This window comes from Oncorhynchus mykiss, chromosome 27 (genome assembly GCF_057628025.1).
Source record: "Oncorhynchus mykiss isolate SJ-2025 chromosome 27, ASM5762802v1, whole genome shotgun sequence".
Classification (NCBI taxonomy): domain Eukaryota; kingdom Metazoa; phylum Chordata; class Actinopteri; order Salmoniformes; family Salmonidae; genus Oncorhynchus; species Oncorhynchus mykiss.
The window spans coordinates 7,054,388-7,077,582 of record NC_143048.1 but is presented as its reverse complement, the minus strand read 5'-3'; the positions used below and the strand labels follow the sequence as shown (position 1 = coordinate 7,077,582).

Here is a 23,195-nt window from a genome sequence, read left to right as displayed (position 1 = left end):
TCAACGTGGCTTCTAAAGCATCTCAAACGGCCAGCAACACCAGCAGAGTGAGCAGTCAGTGAGCCAGGTAAGTGAAAGAGCCCGCTTGCTACCTCTATGCTAACCTTAGCTAGCAACACAGGTACCACATTTAGCTGACATCTTCAATCTAAATAACACCCATAAAACTAACCAAATGTAAACATGTCTGCCAGCAGTTGGTAGCTAATTGCTGGTGCTGTCATACTATAGAGAGAGTATAAACCTATGGGAAAGAGTCGTTTTGGACACCGTTACTGTATTTAGCCTTATGGCTAGGGACGAAACTGTGTGTGGATGGCTAGTCGGGTGGATTGAGACGACACCTCCAGAATAATTTTATTCTGATATCTGCTATGGCATCTCGAAGACATTCCATACACTGGACTGATGGCAGATTTTAGGAAAGGAATATGGAATGTGGGGGCTGCGCGTTGTGGTAATTCGGACGTTCTGTGGCTCCGGAAGAGTTTTCTATAAGGCCTGCCAAGTGTGAGCTAAATTGAAATGCGAAGCATCGGCCAGTATACATAAATATCTGTCAGGGTCAATTATCTGCTACCTGGACTTTAAGAAATTGGTAGAATTGCAGAAAAAAATATATATATAAAGAAAACTCTACACCGCCAAGATAGGGGCCTCTAAAATGTTCTCAAAATTCAGCCACGCCGACCGCACCCATTGCCACATCCCCTGCCACACCCACCAGCTAAGCCCCTTTTTTATGCAGGAAAACTCCTGTTGTATTAAGACTAACAGCAACCTTACTAAGTCCTATAACCCTGTTTAAAAGCTTTGTGGACAGTGGGGCATTTCTCCCTCTCTCAGTACAGGGAGGATGCTGGTCTGTGGCGAGAAAGGCCAAAACCAACCGGCTATATTTACCCCAGTCAAACAGGCCTGGGGAAGCCTGCAGGGGAAGAATCACTGGGTCTGGGACATGTGCTCGCTCTTCCTCCAGATCACTCTTCATCCTCCCGGCTGAAAAGCGAAACTGATAGCTTTATAAACACCTAGGGGGTTCATGCCTGAGGGAGTGAGGAGAGGGGGATGATGTTTTATGACAGTGCAGGAGCCATAAAGTAGATCCTTTGACGAACATCCTGCTCCTTTTTCTATAACTCAAACTGTTGAAAACTGCCATACATGCCGAGTCACAGACAGGCTTCAAGGGAGGCCAATACTTCAAAAGAGATTCTGTGAGCAACACTGGTGCAGGTGGGCTAATGCCATTTAATCCAACACCTGCAGTGTTCAATTACATGTGCATGCCATGTATTTACATTGTAAGAGTACAACATCAATAGCAGAGATATATATATATATATATATATATATATATATATATGTTTAAATGTACTCAGGATGAGAGGTATGTGCTCAAATTAAAAACAATGCACAAATGTATGATGCGCTCTCCAGCATGACAAGGACCAGACGGTATCCAGCACCTGAGGCTGCATCCTCCTCTCTGAGCTGTGATGCTACACTAATGAGCATGATGGATCAGTCTGTCTGCCGCCTCTTATGAGGAGCCGTGCATTATACTGTTTATTTCTATTAACCTTTATTTAACCAGGAAGTCCCCAGGAGTCAGGGAGAAACCTGGCAAGAAAATTACAAACAGAGGGAGGACTGTCAGTGTGGTGGTTAGGACTCAAACTGTGCTGTTGGAAGAGCTGAAACTGAAAAATAAATAAGTAATCTATAGGATTTGTAGAGTCCAGGTTTTTATTTCTAAGACACCTGATACTCAGTCCATGTTTGTTTATGAAAATTGTTTCATTAACAGCGGAGTAAGAATGTACCCTTGAGAACCAGTTCCTTTGAATCATAGGTCTTTATCTTCAAAAACCACAGAGTTCGATGAGTCATCGATGAGAGGCGTGAACCACAAAGCTCACAAGGAGAATGCAACTCAGGTGGCCCAGATACAATTCCCTTTGTATTGTAAAGTATTGTACTTTGTTTATAATGTAGGCCTATAATGAAGCAGCAAGAAACTATGGCATATTCCTCAAGGTTATTTAGAACTGTTCCCTATGGAACTACAACGAGAAGCACTACTACGGTGTCCCAAGCATAACCAGAGGATTAACATTACATTTTGTTCAACCAAAACATGCTGCTTTTACATTATTATGAAATAGGCAAGCTTTGTATCTTACAAAGGGGCTTTCAGTCACTAATTATTTTAATGATGCACAGCATAGAAATTTTAACTTTGAAAGGCAATAAAGGCAGCATTGTATATTTCTCTTTTATTTAACTAGGCAAGTCAGTTAAGAACAAATTCTTCTTTACAATAACAGCCTACCCCGACGACGCTGGGCCACTTGTGTGCCGCCCTATGGGACTCCCAATCACAGCCGGGTGATCTGGATTCGAACCAGGGACTGCAGTGACGCCTTTAGCACTGAGATGCAGATGAGATGAGATGACCGCTGCGCCACCCAGGAGCCACCCAGGAGCCCCAAGTGAAGCCTTTATGAAACTGGCTAAAGCTAAATAAAAACGTACAAAATTAAGCAACAATAAGTAGTCATGTCAATAAATATCCAAAAACATGTAAATGACAAAGTCACATTTTAGGGAGTAAAATCCTTGGTGCATTTGACTGCAGTGCATAACTTCACTTGTTGGCCCAAACAGCAGCCTACCCTATGATGATGCATGATCAACCCTCCAGCAGGTCACCAAACGGTGAAACCACTGATGACCTGAGAGGGTAGCCTAGTGGTTAGAGCGTTGGACTAGTAACCGGAAGGTTGCAAGTTCAAACCCCCGAGCTGACAAGGTACAAATCTGTCGTTCTGCCCCTGAACAGGCAGTTAACCCACTAGGCCGTCATTGAAAATAAGAATTTGTTCTTAACTGACTTGCCTAGTAAAATAGAATTGCCGTATCAACCAGGTAATAAATAGCCTGCCCTACTGTTTCAAGACTTTGCTTCTCGGTTTACCAAACATAACGCGTCTTAGTTCTGGTTTTGATTCGAGAACATTTGTCAAATATTTTGATCAAACATGAGACAGTGACAAAAATTCCCTGACGGAAATGATCCAAATAAGCCCTTCTGTCTTTCAGTGACAGATGAATGAGGGGGATCTGAAGTTGTAATCTGAGACACCTGGTCGTGATTATTCAACATTAACTGTGGTATTCAGAACTTCACAAGTATGCACAGTCTTTCTAATGTCATTTCCTTCAAATTAAACGAAGAAGCCCCTATTTTTATCCCTGAGGAAACTACAGACGTGATGAGTGTAACATCAGTGAGCTGATCTGAAACACCCTCTTTCTCAGAAGCAGGGAAGTTAGTGGCCTAGACCTTTTCCTCGCCAGTTCTGGCCTTATCGTCATTCTATTAGTTACAGGGAGTAAGCAACAAAAATAAGTGGTTATGCGCCGTCATATCTATGCTGCCCCCTGGATGAAAGGTCTATTCTAATATTTGACGTTATTTCCTGCGACATCCAGCTACATTTGGACTAATATATGATGACACAGACTCTTAACCCCCCTTTCCCACTGCAACGCATGCACACCCACCCAACTTTGAACAAGGCAGGTGACTTTGAATCAGGAGGATATTTTATCTCACACACACAAGCTCCATTCCATGGATATTGGTAACTTACAAATGCCTAGCAGATAAGATGGTGTCATGTGGCTGACAACTGACCTTAACATGTCACAATGACAGCTGATCAACATTGACACTAATGTGTACAAACAAGGTCTGCATGGTCTGCTTAGCTAGCATTCTGTTAAATGAGAGAAAAAAAATTGTCATACACTTTACAGTTTACATTTTTATAATTGAATATAAGATGATTGATTTAATTCTGTAAGACCACTTATGAGGGCTTTAGTTAGTACAATTATCTAGCTAGCTAGCCAGTCACCCAATACTAGGATCACCCATTTTCAGTTACCTAGTTAGTTAACTTGTTAGCTTGTTTGTAACATTTTACCCATGAATCACTCAACACCAAAACATGGTGGTACGCTGCCCAACACAAATCCCCTAAAGAAAACGCAGTGTGTTTACATAAAACCTTTTATGAGCAATTCAGTCAAAAATAAACAAACTCACATTAGCAACTTCCTACTGCAGCACTTTTCAAAATGCAAAGCTCGTTCAAGCTAGCTGACTTGGTTACATTCCCAACTGCTGCTGTGTTTCACTTAACGAGACAATGGTGCCATTGTCTGGAACTTGTAGTTTTACCATTGTCGCGTGGCCTTTACAGGTGTGATTAGCTCAGGTAGAAAAAAAAACTACAAACCCGGAGTATTCTAAATACTACGCGCATGCGTACTGAAACACGGCGGACCAGGAAGGATCGGGCATATTTTAGTTCATAAAACATTATTTCGGAGACTAATTGATATACTATGTTTTTAACTAGTTAACTGTATAATACACGTCTAGGTGAGACGTATATCCACTACATGTTTAGAAAGGTGCAACAACGATTAAAAACAACCTAGTAGTATGCAAGCGGTTGACTGCAAAGCAGGCTTGTGAAGTTAGCTCGCGATGGCCGGTTGCAAGTAACGTTACTGAGTAATGCTAGCTAGTTGACTCGCCACTTTAATGTTGTTGAGCAACCTAACTATTATAAAAACTACTTTGGAAATACTACTTGGGAGTGTTTCTTACCTATCGACGTTCGACGAACTTATATCCCTTTAGAAATCCCCATCTCCTAGGAGAAACATTCACTGACCAGTAGTCGACAGCTTGTTTCTATCCCCGCTCACGACGTTGCCAGGAATGCTCTCCCGGAGTCCGATCACACAAGCCAGCCGAAACCACCGTGCTGCGCTAGCACTCGATCTCACGCCGCACTGCGCCTGTGCGAGCATGCTTGTTGTAGTACCGATAGTAAATTTATGAGGGCAGTTATTCTACAACCATACATTCATTGCATTGAACACAGATAGACGTGTTAGTATGGCCATTGCAAAAAAATCTGTTGCAATAATGTCTCGGAAAAAACAACAGCACTATTCCGAAATACACAGTTACATGTTTGGAATATAAATGTTGCTAACTACATAGTGCCTGTAAATGATTTTTGCACCACGTTAATTGTCTATTTTCGGTTGTGGTCATAGAGTTGGAGCTAAGTTATTAGTAAATAGCGCAACCTTGTGGTAGTGAATTGTAATCAACGCATTTTTACACGTCAATACAAAAATGTGCATACAGTGTTTGATCATTTTCTTTCGGACGTTAATGAAAACATAAATCCCATCTGCGCCTTACAATGCTGCCTGCCATTATGACGCAAAGGCCTCGTTTTACTACTAAACTGCATGACATTATTGCTACGTCATCAAAGTCGTGCCAGAATAAATATATATAAGGCCAGTTTTTCAAGGAAAGAAAATAATGTAGTCTAAGTGAATAAGGGATAAAGTGCAACATGACGTCAATGAGAAGGATAGTTCCAGAATGGAAATATTTTCTTCCGCAGCTGAAACAAACTATAAAGGTATGGTATAACCTTATGGTCCCGAGTGACACCGCGGTCTAAGGCACAGCATCTCAGTGCTTGAGGCGTCACTACAGACACTGATTCAGTTCTAGGTTGTGTCAACCGGCCGTGATTGGGAGTCCCATAGTCCCAGCGTCGTCCTGGTTTGGCCGGTGTACGGTGGTCATTGTAAATGAGACTGTGTTCTTAACTGACTTGCCTAGTTAAGTAAAATGCTTTGACATTTTGTCGTTTATCATACCTGAATAGTTCTGACGTCATATGAATGATTTTACTATTCCATAGGAAACGAATTCGAACTCCCATTCTTCTTCATCATCTTAATTCAAATCTAATTTATGATCATGATCTCATTATCATCATCTTAATCATCGTCATTACAATAACTTGACCATTTCCCATTCATATTTATAGGAAGTGTGTGGTCGTGAAGAAGATGAGGTGGAGGAAGAGACAGCCCTGTGTCTGGATGCCACTCCCGCAATGCAGTTCCAATACTCGTGTGCACAGAACTACTTACAGTGCCTCACCACCAACTCAAGCCTCAGTGGCACTGTGGTGGTGGGCTTCCAATGGGGACACACCATGACCTCACATCGGGTGAAAATGGGGCATTAAATGGAGATTTACAGATGTGAATTAAAAGATAATACTGTGTATAATGAAAAGTAATGCTATGCAATAACATGTTATTCATCCTGTTAGGCCAGGCCAATTCGTTCCAGGGTGGTATGCCATTGCATGATGCTCAAATAGAATTAGCAAAAACCTCAAAACTGCAAATCCATGAACCCTTACCTCCCTCTGTCAGATGGAGGTGTGGACAGAGAACCTGCGAGGGGATCTAAAGCACAGCCTGAGCCTGCCCCTGGACAGGGGCTACCGGGTGGAGCACCTGGTCTCTGTGCCCAGCCAACGGGTCTTTGTTGGGGCCTGCGATGACCTCTCTCTGCGCGTGTTCTCTGACCCAACGCAGGGCATGGCGGTGCTGTACCGGGCCAATTGCCTGGGCTCTGTGCTCTGTATGCACTACTGCAAGGAGACCGAGGAGCTGCTGACTGGCAGCATGGGCATCATCACCTTCTGGGGCTTCTGGACTAATCTGCAGGTGGGTGGGATGTTCAAACATCCTTGATAGGAAGCACTACAGCCTTCTTGTTTTTTAAGATGAAAAGCATTTTCTCTTCTAACTTCTCTGACACATCCTTTTTTTTACTCAATTCCCTCACCTTGGTTGGACTGATAAGTAGCGACCATATTGTTTTCTCTGACATCTGACCTCTGCACAGACCCACCTGGGGATAATCAAGGTGCTGGACTGGCACTGCACTTCCTTGAGGAGGGACACTACCATTAGTGGCCTGGTGACGGAGAGACAAGCGTCCATGCTTTACGCGCTCTGCAACCGTGGCATCAAGAGCTTTGACTTTGTGGAGAAGAAAGAGTACAGGGCTCTCAGGGGACACGGTCAGGGTACTCTGCGCTGTGTGTCGCCTGACTGGGTGCAGAGATACCTCTGTACGGGCGACATGATTGGATTTGTACAGGTATGAATGGAAGAGAATAAAGAGGAGCTCAAAATAAAAATGTCAACAATGTCTTACGCAGAAAGGATTCCGTACTGTATGTTCCTAAAGAGTAAACGTTCTGAAATACACTGAGATGCTTGGATTGTGTGTCATTAATATCCTCTCCCTTCAGGTGTGGAGCTGGGATACTAGGAGCCTGCTGCAGGAATTCAGGGCCCACGCCCGCTCCGTGTCCACGGTTCTCATGAGGCCCAGCACCCACACGCTGCTCACCTCCTCCACGGATGGCTGGGTGAAGGAGTGGAGCTGTAGTGGGGACCTCCTCCTCAAGCTCTTCCTGGATGACCCTGGGGGGGTACGCAACCTGTGGCCGCTGGGCGAGCACCGTATCCTCTGCCACTCCCCTTCGTCATTCTCAATCTGGAGGCTCCAGAACCTGTACAGGCTGTTTAATGACCCAGGCTGTGGGATGCAGCTCCTGAGGCGGGTCGAGAGCAGTCGGGGACAGGCACAGCTCCTGGCTGTGTCGCAGGATAGTATCGCCAGACTGATCTCTCCCGTCAGCGGGGAGTTGCTACTTCTCTCCTGGCCCTTCCTCCTCCTGGACCAGGCCCTGGGATTTGCCTACAACCCTAGTCGGAAGGAGTTGTTTGTGGCCAGTGGTAGTCCAGAGGTCCTGGTGCTAGACATGGCTTTGTGCCCTTGCACAGCTAAGCGGATCATCCGGACCTCCAGGGACCAGGACCTGGATGACAGCGTGATGTGCCTGGAGGCGGTGATGGTGGGTGGGGCGGAGTGGGCCGGGGTCAGCCCCCTACCCTGCCTGGTGTTCAGTGGCCACCGCAACGGGAAGCTACAGCTGCTCTCCCCCCACCGACTGGGATGCCCCGCCAGGAAGGCCCATGATGGTGCTATCTTACAGATGAGCAGCCTGGCCGGGCCCAGGCCCCAGCTCTGCTGCTACGGCTCAGACAAGCAGTTCAGCATATGGGAGGTAGAGATGGGGGAAGTCCATGTGGAGGTCGCACCTCTGGCCAGGGTGAGTTGCTCCTCTGACCTGGTTCTCTCCCGACTCCTCTCTGGTCAGGTATTTGCTGTTTCCTACAACTATAGTCTTCTCTTCTTCTCCTTGCCTAGTGGAGGGTGTTTGTGGATGGAGAGGAACCCCCCGACCTCCATCTCTTGCCTGGATTACTGCGCTGCTCTGGGGTTGGTGGTGGTGTCGGGACCTGAGGGCACTTTGGAAGTGTGGGAGACTCGGGGTGTGCAGTTAGCCGAGATACACCTAGGTATGCCGGTTAGTCAGTTGTGCTTCGCTAACACCCGTGGGGACCTTCTGGCCTGCTTTGGAGGCACCATCTGCATCATCTCCGGCCTACGCTACCTGCCTGCCAGGCTGCTGCAGCAGGTACTGGACCTGGCCCCCGCGGATGACATCCTAGAGGATCCCATCCCGTTTCTACCTCGCTCCCAGAGCTGCTATGATATTTATTTGGTGCCACGGATGTTCCTGAAGCCTGGGCAGGCCACGCCAGAGTTGAATGAGACCCCAGCGGTACTTGATGTTGTGAGGCCAGAAAGCACAGGATGTAAGAATGTACTGGACGTGCTGAACAGGGACAGGAAGAAGAACCCTCTGATGATTCGGGCACCAACTCCACCAATTGTAAAAGGGGATCAGCCAGGTGAGTTGATCAGCCTCACTTGTTATGTTAAGCAAAGTGACCACACTTAAAGTATTAGGGTGTAATGACATGTTTTATAAAATAGTCAGGTTTACATGTTATAAATTATAGTTGAAGCAATAATTTCCTTTCTCACAGGTTCGTGGTCTTGTGCTCTCCGATTGGTTAAAACTTTGGAGGAAGAATTTAATCTGGAGGACGAGCCAATGGAAGGGTCAGAAGACCGGGACAAGTCTCAAACACAATTCGAGCCTCTCCCCCCAGACACACTTCTTCTGGACTGGCCCGTGGCTCCAGATGGCTTCCTCCCCAACTCAGTGCTGCGTAACTGGAATCTGAAGCAGGAGCCACCCAAGGCAATTTTGCCAAAGGAGGCCAAAGCTCTTTGCAGAACATTGTCACAGTCAGAGGATGAACCAGAGCACTCACCAGTAGTCACCGCCATCCTTGCTAAGGCCAAAGAAGCAAGAATCAACAAACCACTCCCCATGCCTAAGCTGTTTGACACCCCAACCGAGTATGAATCCCCACCCGAAGATGATACTGGTGTCGGAAATGAGCTTCTGAAGCATATCTCCGAGAGCATATGGCTGGTCTCCAGACCTGATGTGGATTTGGTGGAGGTCATGAAATCCCTGATGTTGACCATGGAGGGTATGGACAGTGATGTCTATGGGAACTGCACAGAGGCCCTGCTCAGCATGTTCCAGACCTACGACATCCCTCCGGAGATCACAAATAACCTCACCTTCTGCCTCCTAAAACATATCCAGAAGGGGAACCCCCACTGGAAACGCTTGGAGGCCATGAAGAACTTAGATCAGATAGATCACTTCCAGGACAAACACCTGTACTTGCTGGCGGAGGTCCTCCTAGACCCAGCAATGGAATTGCGGGAGATGGCCAAGAACATCCTGAGCCGGGTCTACGGCATTGACAACAAGACCAGCCTGCTGAATAGAATGCAGGCCAATGAAGACGTACCCAAGATGTGAGTAGTGCTCAAATCACTGGAACGGAGGGAGGGTGGTTGACATTTCCATTAAAAAAATCGGTCACAAATCAACCACTTTTGTTAGCAGGTCATATTTATGTGTTTATTATTTGTTTATTTACTTCCCCTCACCACTCCTTCCCACAACCACAGGCTCTATAAACATCTAGAAAGAACACTTTCTGATGATCTGGAACACAAAAAACCCACAGATGCTCCCGCCAAACCCATCGGCGGAAGGCTGTCCAGGCCATATGTCCACAGGGACTCCAGTACGGTTTTGCTTTGTTTCCCAGAGTAGTGTCATTTTGAAACAAAACATTTGGGTTATACTCTCTTTCAATTCATTTCAATACAGGAAATGTATTTGACATCCAATTTGAATTACCCCCCACTTTTCTCCTCTCTCTTCTCAGGGCCCTTCTTGGAGTGCACAGCAGAGGACAACAGCACTCCAAGCTCAGAGCAAGGTACAATTTGTGGATCTATAAGGCCCAATATGACTGTCATGACCAGTGCATTTGCACAATGTCAATGTTCATAATTGTACGTGATGGCTTAGTACTTTAAAAAAATATATAGCGATCCCCATAAGCTCTCCTTCCTGGGGTCCAAACACATTAAGGCACATACATTACAAACATACAATATTATTTTCAAACTTTTTCCTCAATATACTCTGTAAGCAAATATATCATGTGTTGACATTATGTGATCGTTGGATATACTTGATATTGTGAATGCCAATCTGTAAAAACAACCTAGCATTGATGCCAGTCTCTTTTGGCTCTTTTTGCTATGTATATTACTAGCGAATGAGCAGTCCCTTTCAAAGTAGTGACCGACTGGTTCCCAAGCATCATTGGTCCTTCTCTTCTTGTACCCAGGGCGCTTAGCTACCACTCTCATCGCTCAGTACCCAATCAGGCCTCTGCTCTCCAGGGCAGTACTGCTGGTGCAGTGTCTGCCGATGGAACACTTTTGATTTTAATCAGGGGGAGGCAAATGCAGATTTTCTGCCCTAATTAGTAATCGTGGTGTTTCATGGAGAGAAACCCTGGAAGTCTTTCGATGTGATGGTTCATGGGTGATGGTGTGGCAAGACATGATTCATCAAATCATTCTTTATTTCTGTATATTTATTGAATATATTACTTTTAGCTTAATCATTATCAGTCTCTCCCCTATTTCTCCCTTTCCTTTTGCTCTCCTCTCTTTTTTTATATTTCACTGTCTATTTCTGTCTCTCACTCTCTGTAAACAGATCACATGCGGACTCCTGACCTCCCTCTCATTAGGTCCCTTGGGTGTAACCATGAATCTTCTACCCTGAAAGAGGAGCCGGGACTCAGCCCACCAGGGGACGACTTCATGCGCCCCCACCGCTCACCAAAGAAATTCCGCAAATTCTCTCTGTCCACAGCCAAGTGGGACAGCATTGTGGCGATCCCGGAGGAAGGGCACGTACAGGTATATGACCCCACCATCATAGAACTCTACAAGAAATCCAAGCCCCATAAGCAGTTGTGCAGCCAGCTCCCCACCACCAAGGCCCCCAGTGACTCTGGGGTGAGCTCCATGGGGTTGAGCAAGGAGGCTAGTCTGGTGCAACTTCCAGACAGCCCACAACACCTCAGGCTGAAGCCCGTCAAGGGTAAGGGAGACCCCAACTGGAGGGAAAGCCTGTACAAGCTTGTATCCCAATATGGCTTCCGCTCCCCAAGGGCCAGACTGACCACTCTTGGCCCCCTGGATGTCCCAGGGGCTGCACAGCGCAACTCCTGCACCCTGTCCCCTTTTCAGACCAGGAAGGCCAGCCAGGTGTCCCTGGGCCAGAGGGTGGTGCGGAAAATCCAGTTAAGGGAGTCATCGTTTGAGAGGCCCGCCTCCCAGTTCCACCATGGGCTGCCCCTGCCCTGGCAGCTCAACAGCCACACCATGGACCCCTCTGGAGAAAGTATGTATGGGAGGCTGGAGGTGGACTGGGTGAGGGAGCCAATGGAGCCACAGAGAGGGAAGATGCAGAAAGTGAAGCTGCCCCCGATAATGTCTAGGTGTCATCCATCCTAATCACCAGGGGGCAGTGTGGGGCTACGGTTTCATTTAGGCAGTGTTGTATTGTCTCCAGATATCTGCTTGATAAACATCCCCCAAATTGTGATGGAATTGTAATGCATTAAGCTTGTTGTAAGTTGCAATAAAATATATCTGTATACTTTCCTAGAGAGTATGTTGTGTGATAATTGGAGACACACACATGCATGCTCTCTCACACAAACACATGTGCACATGACAAACCCAGGCTACACAATTTTATGCACACACCATTAAAAAATATCTAATTCAACTGATCCACAAAGCATCATCCTAATGACCTAGGCTACTTGACAATGACCAGTATAGGCTGCTTATTGTGCAGCAATGCCTTGACTATAATTAAAGGCTACCCATAGACTTTTATTTTGAACAGATAGAATATTTTAAAACTCTATTTTGTCATAATCAAATTGAAGCAAAGGTTAATTTGTTCATCCAAGCTATGTCCAAACTATGACATATTAAGGGATATATGGACGTAGGCTACTCAATAAACTACACTTCCCAGAATACAACGGCGTATTCCACCCAGTCCAGCCGGTGTATTTGGACACAAAGTCAGCCTAGATACTGACAGCTGCATCTAGAAATGGCACGTCTTTTGGAGAAAAAAGCTATTTGATTGTGAAGGACAACTGGCCACCCGACTGACTCAGATGAGTAAGGACTCCAAGACTATTCATTTTGTGGAATTGGATTATGGAATCTGATGGTGGATATTTGGATGCGATCACACGCCCATGCGACAATGTCAATGGATGTTGTGATGCACGGTGTCCAGGCTTTTTTCCCGTAAATATTTGAATATTTAATATTTGGTTTATTTGAACCAGAAGACAAGATGCAATATACACATAAAGACTGGATTCTAATTATATTTGGCACTAAAAGGGAGTATTAGGCTTTTATTAGGCCTGTTACATTATTATTATTATTATTATAAATGCCTCGAAGATGGTGCATCTGTCTATCATAGCCAAAGAAAACACGTTACCGTAGAGGATTAATCGCCTTATTTGAATCACGTCAACAGATACACAACTATTTGCAATTGGAATTACAGCGTGATGCCTTCACAAAACCCATCATTTATTGTTATGGTAGGCTATTTCGTTCTTTAACCTAGCGTGTGAAGGTGTCGAGAAGCACTGAAACATATTCCGTAGAGCCAGCAGGTGCGGGATCTTTGATCACAAATAACTGAAATGTGCAACATCGTATCCATATAAGTAGACAAGGCTATTGCTTATGGTTTTCAAATGTATCAGATGTTTTGAATGAGCATCGTCTTGTAGCCTACAAAATAAAGGTTAGATAATAATGGCAAAAACAGACCGTGCTGTACCAATGGTGTCTGTGTCTCTGGACTCTCTGCGCGTTCGTGTCGGCTCAGTGTATGGCGTTTATTGAAACATTACCGTGCGCAGAATTTAGGCCGGACAATGTAACAAGACGAACGATCAATCATTGATGTGCGCTGACTACAAAGATGCTAAATGTACAGGCACTCAATTGTCTTTGCCTGACTGCTGTCCGCCGTAATTCCCCGTCTAAAAATGGACGAGTACGCTATTTAAGGACATTAAACTGGCTTATACGTTTATCGGTGTAAGTCTACGTGATCTAGAAGAGGCAGCATCAAAGTAGGGACATATTTCAATCGATATTTCAACAAAATGCGAGGTCAAGACAAATTGCTGTAATTCATCGCTGTCAAAAAGCCAATGACCATGTAATAACGAGATGTCAGACAAGCGATATTCTTCTGCTCTGTGCTTGTTTGGAAACAACAACGATCCTTGCTCAGATGATGTTAAACTATACAGATGACACTATTTAGAATCAGAATGTTTTGTTACATGTGGTGCAAATTGATCCACAAATAGCCTATTCAGATGTGCGATCTCCTTCAGTTGTCGTGTAGCTTCCTCGCTGTCGTTGGCCTCTTATAATCTTCAAGGAGAGGAGCTAGCCTCTTCAAATCGCTGAGTCAGGATCTGTCCTCAATGAGGCGACATGAAGTGCAGCGTTGGCTATGTCTTGTTACTCATTAGGGCAAAAATGTAAGGAACTAAAAATGGTAAGACGTCATAATAAACGCAACTGTTGTGGCCCACTCAGACCATCCGGCGCTTGCTGAATCTTGCGAGGGAGACAGTCAATACAGTCAGTAGTCTAAATGAAATAGCAATAGATGCTCAGAGATACCCTAAGTTGTAAAAGCAGTGTGGGACGTTACAGAGACCCGTGTTCAGATCCCGACCATGCTCTCCCGAGCAGCGCAAAGCTGTACCACCCACAAGGACCTCATCTCACAGTAATGAAGAGGGTCAACTTTGGGGTTTTCCCAGGCCAGCCTTGACTCTCTGGTAGCTTTCTAGACCATACCATTGAAGAATAAACAGTAGCCTCTCTCAGGGATGACCATGGTTCTGCCCCGATTGCTTTTTTTCCCTTTAGAAACACACCCCAGAGAGAACTTGTTGTAGAAATACATGTTAAAGAAATACATGTTAAATACACACTGCATTATACATGGTAGTACAGACTGCTACACACACATGATTGGTGACAGGAACTGGAACTACCCCAGTAAACGGGGACAGTGATGGGACAGTGGAGCTTTGGCCTGCCTGTCCACTGATCTGTCTCTCCTCTGGTTAAGGAGGCCTGGATTCGTCTGATGGGCCCTGCATGGATTTTGTGCGTGAGTTGACAGAGGGCAGGCCCACACCGCTGACCAGCAGCCGAGCAGCCATGGACCCATATGCCAGAGCGAGCAGCACAGCAGCCCCACTGCCCTGCGCCAGCTGTGGGGGCTGCTGCGACCCTCCTCCCCCTGGCCTCATGCTCGTTGGTCCCCTTGGCCCCCCTTATGGCCCCCCTCTCTCCTCCATGCCCCCACATATGACCCCTGCTCCCCCGGTGTGTGCTGCTACAGCTGTCCAGGCTGAGAATGGCAGCAGCTGGAACTCCTCCTCTGGTTCTTCAGACTCCCACCCTGGCCACCAGGGCGGCTCTACCACCTCCAACCCCTACTGGATGGCCGTGTTTGACTACGAGGCCACGGCAGACGAGGAGCTGACCCTGCGGCGCGGGGACCTCCTGGAGGTCCTCTCCAAGGACTCCAAAGTGTCCGGGGACGAGGGCTGGTGGACGGGCAAGATCCAGGACAAGGTGGGCATCTTCCCATGCAACTACGTTACTCGGAGGGACGCCGGCAGCTACCCGCAGCTAACCCCAGGAGGGCTGGTGGCGGGTGGGGTGCCTGAGGGGTGCCCCCTGGAGATCGACTTCACGGAGCTGGTGCTGGAGGAGGTGATTGGGGCAGGGGGGTTTGGGAAGGTGTATAGGGGGATGTGGCAAGGGGAGGAGGTGGCAGTTAAAGCTGCCAGGCAGGACCCGGACGAGGACATCAGCGCCACAGCTGAAAGCGTACGACAAGAGGCCAGGCTTTTCTGGATGCTCAGACACCCCAACATCATCAACCTGATAGGGGTGTGCCTACGAGAGCCCAACCTCTGCCTGGTGATGGAGTACGCCCGCGGGGGGGCCCTGAACAGAGCCCTAGCTGGGAAAAAGGTACCCCCCAGGGTGCTGGTGAACTGGGCCGTGCAGATCGCCACAGGGATGGACTACCTGCACAATCAGACCTTTGTACCGGTTATACACAGAGACCTCAAGTCTAGCAATAGTGAGTATGCCAACACTCGTCTCCCACTCCACTCATACCACAGTGTGTCTGCTGCTATCTCAAAAATTTCATTTCTCACCCATTCGCTCCAAATGAGTCCTTTTCTATTTCATGTCAAATATAAAACATTTGGGGGCAAATCACACCCAGAATGGGAATACGTTCATTCTTTCCTTTGGTTTATTTGTATGTTGAATCAGCCATGCATACACATTTGATTGGTCAAAGACACATATAGGTCGTAGACGGACTGTATTCAAGCCTGTTTTAGTCCCAGTCTCCGGTTAAGGGAAGTATAGTATACGAAATCCATTTAACAGAGGATGGAGGAGTGGACACAGAATGTGCAGTACTGTACATACTGTGAACCCGTGTGTTGATGGGTTCATTCAAGTGTCGTGTGGATGAAATGAAATAGGAGTGTTCTGGTTGACACACAGGCAGTTGAGTTGAGAATGACAGGGTAAGATCAGCCCTGGAGAGCTGGCTCTCTCTGCCATCTTTCCCTTCTCCCCTCCTCCTCCGATCCTCTCTTCTCATCCTCCTCTTTCTACCACCCCTCCTCAAGGAGAGCAGTTCTGCTCTGCAGCTCGCCAAGCTATTTCTGGTCCTTTGTGCTACTTACTGTTTAAAGACGCAGTTGCAGATGTTGGTGTATGGGGGGGGGGGGGGTATATACACTGTGTTTGTGTGTGTGTGTGAGTGTGTCTGTCTGTGTGGGACGTGAGCATGGGGGATGGGGTGTAGAGATACGAGTTGAGGGTACAGGATGCTGAGTACAGGGCTTTTTGAAGGAGAGAGGCAGAGCGATCTGGAGTATCTGTAGCTTAAAGACACCCTGCTCACAGATCTTACAAAATGTTCCTAATCGCTCTCTGGTTTGTGAAGCTGCGATGTAGCGAGAGCCGCCATATCAGAGGCCGCCTCGCCCTCAGTAACCGTAACGATAGGGATCAGATTGGACAGTGAAGCCTTGAACAACCGCGCAGAACTTCCTTCACGACACTGGGCTGTGTTGAGTCATCCAGCTGTCAGCCTCTCTGCACAAATGTCAATTCCTTCACTTATAATTCTTCCGTGTGAAAAGATAATTTCAAAGGAGTGTCTCCATCTGTCAAGCCGTCTCCTTCCTCTATGGAGGACGCGTCCCACTGAAAACAATTGAAAACGTTCCCATTGAAAACGTTCCCATTGAAAACAAACAAAGTATTCAAGAATGTGATCAGCCGATGACTTAAAGAGGAATGCTTATATTGAAGCCCGGAGGGTGGGAGAGAGAGATGAAGAGAGAGGAGGAAGGAAAGGAACAGAGAGAAGGAAGCAAAAGAGATGGGGAGAGAGGAAAGGTCACAAAGACGAGGGAGGAAAGAGAGGGACAGAGAGGGAGAAGAAAGATAGAGAGATAGAAGGTGAGAGAGATTGGGGAGGTAGAAGGAGAGGGATAGAGAGCGAGGGGGATAAACAGAGGTTCGTCTTAGTTTAGGGTTACACCTCAGCTCATTGTCCAAGTGTACAGGTCTCAGATATCCTCTTCAAACCGCCGCCCGTTTGGCATCACTGCGGTTTACGGAGAAGCTTTAGGCAACCGCAGCTTCTCCTCTGTTTCTTCTCCACCACCCTCGCTGGCCTGCCAACCTCTCCTCTACACACTCACCGAATTTGTAGTGTGTGTATGCGTGTGTGCTTCTGCCTTTCTCTCTGTGTTGTTGTTTGCCTGGCTGAGGCTAGAGTAGTGAGCCTGACTGTCTAACCGGGATAATCTGATTACGGTGACCTCCTTAGAGTGATGTGACAGCGGTGTTTGTGGGTTGGCAGGTCTCTGTCCCTTGTTCCATTTAGCCATACCTGTCACACGGATCCAGAATCAGCCCACTCTCTCAGTGGCGCCCAATCCTCCTTGGGCCATATTATTTAGCAGCAAAATCTAAAATAAATCGGAATATAATTGTTACAACAGTTTTATAAGCACATATAGTAGGCTGACTCAGAGAAGCCCTAAGAATATGGTCATGTGAACAATCGCGTCATTAACAACACATTTCTAAAAACATGGCTCTAGTTGATAGCCATTCAATTCAAAACCTTATTGATCAAGTGATTTGATCAAGTTGAAATCCAACCCACCCTAGATAATGGGTGTTCAGAAAGAGGTCTTGAAAACTCTACCCCGTGATGGCTAACGTGTCTGCAGCCGCTGCACTGAGTTGTACATTATATGGACATGACTCAGCATAAGGTACCAAAATACTTTTCCACTGATCACCTGTCTACTGTATCACACAGAAACAGAATCTACAGTTGAAGTCGGAAGTTCACATACACTTAATTTGGAGTCATTAAAACTAAATTTTCAAATACTCCACACATCTCTTGTTAACAAACTATAGTTTTGGCAAGTCGGTTAGGACATCTACTTTGTGCATGACACAAGTCATTTTTCCAACAATTGTTTACAGACAGATTATTTCACTTATAAGTCACTGTATCACAATTCCAGTGGGTCAGAAGTTTACATACACTAAGTTGACTGTGCCTTAAAACAGCTTGGAAAATTCCAGAAAAAGATGTCATGGCTTTAGAAGCTTCTGATAGACTAATTAACATAATTTGAGTCATTTGGAGGTGTACCTGTGGATGTATTTTAAGGCCTACCTTTAAACTCAGGGCCTCTTTGTTTGACATCATGGGACATAACCTGAAAGGCCGCTCAGCAGGGAAGAAGCCACTGCTCAAAAACCGCCATAAAAAAAGCTAGACTACGATTTGCAACTGCACATGGGGACAAAGATCATACTTTTTGGAGAAATGTCCTCTGGTCTGATGAAACAAAAATAGAACTGTTTGGCCATAATGACCATCAATATGTTTGGAGGAAAAAGGGGGAGGCTTGCAAGCCGAAGAACACCATTCCAACGGTGAAGCAAGGTAGTGGCAGCATCATGTTGTGGGGGTGCTTTGCTGCAGGAGGGACTGGTGCACTTCACAAAATAGATTGCATCATGAGACAGGAAAATTATGTGGATAAATTGAAGCAACATCTCGAGACATCAGTCAGGAAGTTAAAGCTTGGTCGCAAATGGGTCTTCCAAATGGACAATGACCCCAAGCATACTTCCAAAGTTGTGACAAAATGGCTTAAGGACAACAAAGTCAAGGTATTGGAGTGGACATCACAAAACCCTAACCTCAATCCCATAGAAAATAACTGAAAAAACTTGTACAAACCTGACTCAGTTACACCAGCTCTGTCAGGAGGAATGGACCACAATGTCACGAATCCCGCTTCCTGAGTCTGTGTTTGCCTGTGTTTCTGTCCTGGAGTGTGTTTCCGGTGTCCTGGAACGCACCCTGTCTGGTTGCCGGGCGAATTAGCTTGTTGGGAGATCGATGTTCACCCGCACCTGTATCCCATCAGTAATCTGCACACCTGTCCTGATCATCACCTCTCCCCTTCAAAAGCTCTGACCTGACATCCATTCCCTGCCGGATCGTTAGCCATGAACAGTATGTTGTGCCATAGTATCAGCCTCAAGTTGGATAGAATTTGTTTTGTTGTTTTTTTACGTATTGCTTGCCTTAAACTTACCTCCGTTTGTTCTGTCTTCAGTTACTCACCCGGATCATTTACCCCATTCCCGCCTGGTCGTCGGAGGATTCCGCTACCCCATTGGATCCACCTATTTACTCCCATCAACTCACCACCGCTGCCCGCTACGCCACCTGGATATATCTACCCATTCACTTGTAAATAAATACTCACCTTCTTCCTACTCTCCTTGTCCTGGTCTGCTTCTGGGTTCGATTTTGAAAGAACGTGACAGAACGATCCGGCCAAGGATGAACCCAGCGGACCTGGACTCCGTTTGCCATGCCATTACCCAGCAGGGGAAGACATTGGGACAACACAAGACGGCGCTACAGGAGATAGCGGGTTCAATTCAGAACTTATCTGCTAGCTTGACACAAATCCAGGATCAGCTCAGTTTGCCGGCGATTCATTCACCACCTGTTTCACCCATCTCACCTGCCGTGTCTGATGTGGTTTCCTTCCGTGAACCCAAGGTACCGACGCCTGATAAATATGAAGGGGATTTGGGAAGATGCCGTTCTTTTCTTATGCAGTGTGGGTTAGTGTTTGATCTGCAGCCCCATTCTTACGCCACTGACAAGACATAGCCTGTGTTATTGAACTGCTGCGTGGAAGAGCTCTGGAATGGGCTTCAGCCGTTTGGGAACGACAGGAGACCTGCATGGCTTCATACCAGGAGTTCACGGGAGAGATGAGAAGGCTTTTTGACCATCCAGTCCGAGGTAAGGACGCAGCTAAACGTTTGTTCACTCTTCGCCAAGGAGCTCGCAGTGTGGCAGACTTTATGATCGAGTTCAGGACATTGTCTGTGGAGAGTGGTTGGAATGAGGAGTCACTACAAGCGGCTTTTTACCAGGGGTTGTCGGAGCAACTCAAGGACGAGCTGATATCCTATCCAGAGCCTAGTGATCTAGACAGCTTGGTCACCTTAGCTATTCGGGTAGATAATAGAGTCCGAGAGAGGAGGGAGAAGCAGTGGGGTCCATCTAATCAATCTGAGACTCGGTTACCATTCGGGTCAGGAAGTGGACCAGAACGGGTTGATCATTTTCCTTCACACGGGATTAGTGGAGGAGTCCTACCGCCAGATCCTGAACCTATGCAAGTGGGGCGGCACGGGTTAACTAAGGACGAGCGCCAACGTAGACGTGAGACCAACAGCTGCCTCTACTGTGGTAGCTCGGGACATTACATCTCCGTTTGTCCTCAGCGCCCGTTAAACTGCTCGGCTTGTTAAGTTTGGGAGGTTTGTTAGCGAGCCAGTTTCAACCTCTCAAGAGCCCTGTCAGACCTCGTTTTCCTGCTACCCTCATAAATAAGAATCAGAGTTGAGCGATTAACGCTTTCATCGATTCAGGTGCCGATGACAGCTTCATTGATGCCGACTTAGTGGAACAGCTGGGGCTTTCCAAGGAGCAATTACCGGAAGCCATTGAAGCAACCACTCTGAACGGCAGTATTCTGGCACGGATCACTATGAGGACTGAACCGGTTAAGATGTTGTTGTCGGGGAATCATTCAGAGGTTATTTATTTTTTCATTTTGCCTTCCCCCCATGTTCCTCTGGTTCTTGGATACCCCTGGCTAAGAGAACACAATCCTTCGTTCGATTGGGTGACTGGTAAGGTAACTAGTTGGAGCATTGAGTGCCATGCTAACTGCCTCAGGACTGCCTGTTCTCATGCTGTCCCCAGTCGGGTCAGTGAGTCTGCTCCTCCTGATTTGTCCTTGGTTCCTGAAACATATCACGAGTTGGGTGAGGTGTTCAGTTAGCAGAAAGCTCAGTCACTTCCTCCCCACCGACCTTATGATTGTACAATTAAGCTGTTCCCTGGAGCAGCCTTTCCCAAGGGACGGTAATACAGTATTTCTCGACCTGAGCGGGAAGCCCTGAAGACCTACATAAAGGAGTCTCTTGCTGCAGGTCTCATTCGTCCCTCGTCATCACCCCTGGGAGCTGGATTTTTTTTTTTGTGAGTAAGAAGAATGGCTCTCTTCGACCGTGTATTGATTATCGGGGGTTAAATGATATTATGGTCAAGAACAAGTACCCCTTGCCCTTGATGAGCTCCGCTTTCGATTCTTTACAGGGTGCTACTGTGTTTACGAAGCTTGATCTACGCAATGCGTATCATCTGGTTCGGATCAAAGAGGAGGACGAGTGGTTGACTGGATTCAATACACCTATGGGACATTTCGAGTACCAGGTGATGCCGTTTGGACTTTCCAACGCTCCAGCAGTGTTCCAAGGTTTGGTGAATGACGTGCTGAGGGATATGATCGGTCTGTTTGTGTTCGTTTACCTGGATGACATTCTGATTTTCTCCAAGGAGCTTTCCAGCCACATCCAGCATGTTAAGCAGGTCCTGCAGCGGTTATTGGAGAACCGTCTGTTTGTGAAGGCAGAGAAGTGTGATTTTCACGCCCACACTACATCCTTCCTCGGGTACATCATCTCCAGGGGTGAGATCAAGATGGACCAAGAGAAGGTTCGGGCGGTTCGGGATTGGGCCCGGCCCGGTACGAGATTGCAGCTCCAGAGATTCCTGGGATTTGCGAACTACTATCGGAGGTTTATCCGTGATTACAGCCGGGTGGCCGCCCCTTTAACTGCTCTGACGTCTTGCACCAGAATTTTCTGTTGGACTCCTGAGGCAGACCGAGCATTTCTGAACTTGAAGAGCCGATTCACCAACGCGCCGATTCTCTCTCAACCTGACACTTCCCGTCAGTTTGTTGTTGAGGTGGACGCGTCTGATGTGGGGGTGGGCGCCATCCTGTCCCAGCGTAGCTCCACTGACGGTAAACTCCATCCCTGCGCCTTCTACTCTTGTCGTCTTTCACCAGCTGAGAGAAACTACGATGTGGGTAACCGGGAGCTTCTCGCTGTGAAGCTTGCCTTGGAGGAGTGGCGTCACTGGTTGGAGGGAGCGGAGCAACCGTTTGTGGTCTGGACTGACCACAAGAATCTGGCTTACGTGCAATCGGCTAAACGTCTCAACTCCCGTCAGGCCAGGTGGGCTTTGTTTTTTTGGACGCTTCAATTTTTCCCTGACGTTCCGACCTGGGTCGAAGAACGGCAAAGCGGACGCCTTGTCCCGGATGTTCTTCCCCAGAACCTTGTCGTGGGAGCCGTTACATGGAGGATTGAGGAGGATGTGATGGCGGCCCTTCGGACGCAGCCCGGCCCCAGTAACGGTCCACCCGGTCGGTTGTTCGTGCCTGAGTCGGTCCGTTCTGCTGTTCTTCAGTGGTCCCACGCCAGCAAGATAGCTTGTCACCCTGGCGTTGCTCGGACTATGGCGCTACTGCGCAGACGATTTTGGTGGCCTGCCATGGGAGAAGATACCCGGAGGTTTGTTGCCGCATGTCCTGTTTGTGCTCAGAACAAAAGTACCAATCGGCCCAGCTCTGGGCTTCTTCACCCCCTACCTATTCCTCGGCGACCTTGGTCGCATCTGGCCCTGGATTTTGTCACGGGATTGCCCCCTTCTGTTGGGAACATGGTCATTCTGACCATTGTGGACAGATTCAGCAAGTTTGCTCATTTTGTCCCTCTCTCCAAGCTTCCATCTGCCACGGAGACGTCCGAGATCCTGGTTACGGAGGTTTTCAGGGTCCACGGATTGCCCATTGACATTGTTTCTGACCGTGGTCCTCAGTTTACCTCTGCTGTCTGGAGATCCTTCTGTTTGGCCATTGGAGCTACAGTCAGTCTCACTTCTGGATTTCACCCACAATCTAATGGTCAGGCGGAGAGAGCCAACCAGAAGATTGAGTCCACGCTGCGTTGTCTTGTCTCCTCTGATCCCACCTCTTGGTCATCTCAATTACCCTGGGTCGAGTATGCCCATAATACCCTTCCTTCATCTGCCACTGGGATGTCCCCCTTCCAATGCCTGTACGGATACCAACCTCCCTTGTTTCCTTCTCAGGAGAGGGATCTTTCGGTTCCTTCTGTCCAGGCCCACATTCGTCGTTGCCAGGTCCGGTGGCATCGGGCCAGGAAGGTCCTCCTTAGAGTTTCTGACCGGTATCAGATCCAGGCGAATCGTCGCCGTATTCCTGCTCCCGCTTAT

The 23,195-nt window shown here is 47.3% G+C and overlaps 3 protein-coding genes across 4 annotated transcripts in view; 2 read left to right on the top strand and 1 right to left on the bottom strand.

The window, feature by feature from the left end:
- LOC110507407 (signal-induced proliferation-associated 1-like protein 3) overlaps positions 1 to 4,885 on the bottom strand; it is a 103,453-nt gene extending 98,568 nt beyond the window's left edge. For both annotated transcript variants that reach the window (XM_021587390.3, XM_036964760.2), the window contains exon 1: positions 4,688 to 4,885. The gene's annotated coding sequence lies outside the window, so the exon portion shown is untranslated. The remainder of the gene's footprint in view (positions 1 to 4,687) is intronic.
- The window catches only part of LOC149971208 (WD repeat-containing protein 87-like), a 43,170-nt gene extending 31,290 nt beyond the window's left edge, over positions 1 to 11,880 (top strand). Inside the window, exons 2-9 of the mRNA XM_090223448.1 lie at positions 5,943 to 6,128; positions 6,340 to 6,636; positions 6,818 to 7,075; positions 7,230 to 8,742; positions 8,881 to 9,733; positions 9,890 to 10,008; positions 10,153 to 10,206; positions 11,001 to 11,880. Of these exons, the coding sequence (XP_090079574.1) occupies positions 5,943 to 6,128; positions 6,340 to 6,636; positions 6,818 to 7,075; positions 7,230 to 8,742; positions 8,881 to 9,733; positions 9,890 to 10,008; positions 10,153 to 10,206; positions 11,001 to 11,806 (4,086 nt within the window). The 3' untranslated portion in view covers positions 11,807 to 11,880. The remainder of the gene's footprint in view (positions 1 to 5,942; positions 6,129 to 6,339; positions 6,637 to 6,817; positions 7,076 to 7,229; positions 8,743 to 8,880; positions 9,734 to 9,889; positions 10,009 to 10,152; positions 10,207 to 11,000) is intronic.
- Positions 11,881 to 12,362: 482 nt separating this feature from the next.
- LOC110507406 (mitogen-activated protein kinase kinase kinase 10) overlaps positions 12,363 to 23,195 on the top strand; it is a 36,503-nt gene continuing 25,670 nt past the window's right edge. The window contains exon 1 of the mRNA XM_036965171.2: positions 12,363 to 15,527. Within this exon, the coding sequence (XP_036821066.1) occupies positions 14,528 to 15,527 (1,000 nt within the window). The 5' untranslated portion in view covers positions 12,363 to 14,527. The remainder of the gene's footprint in view (positions 15,528 to 23,195) is intronic.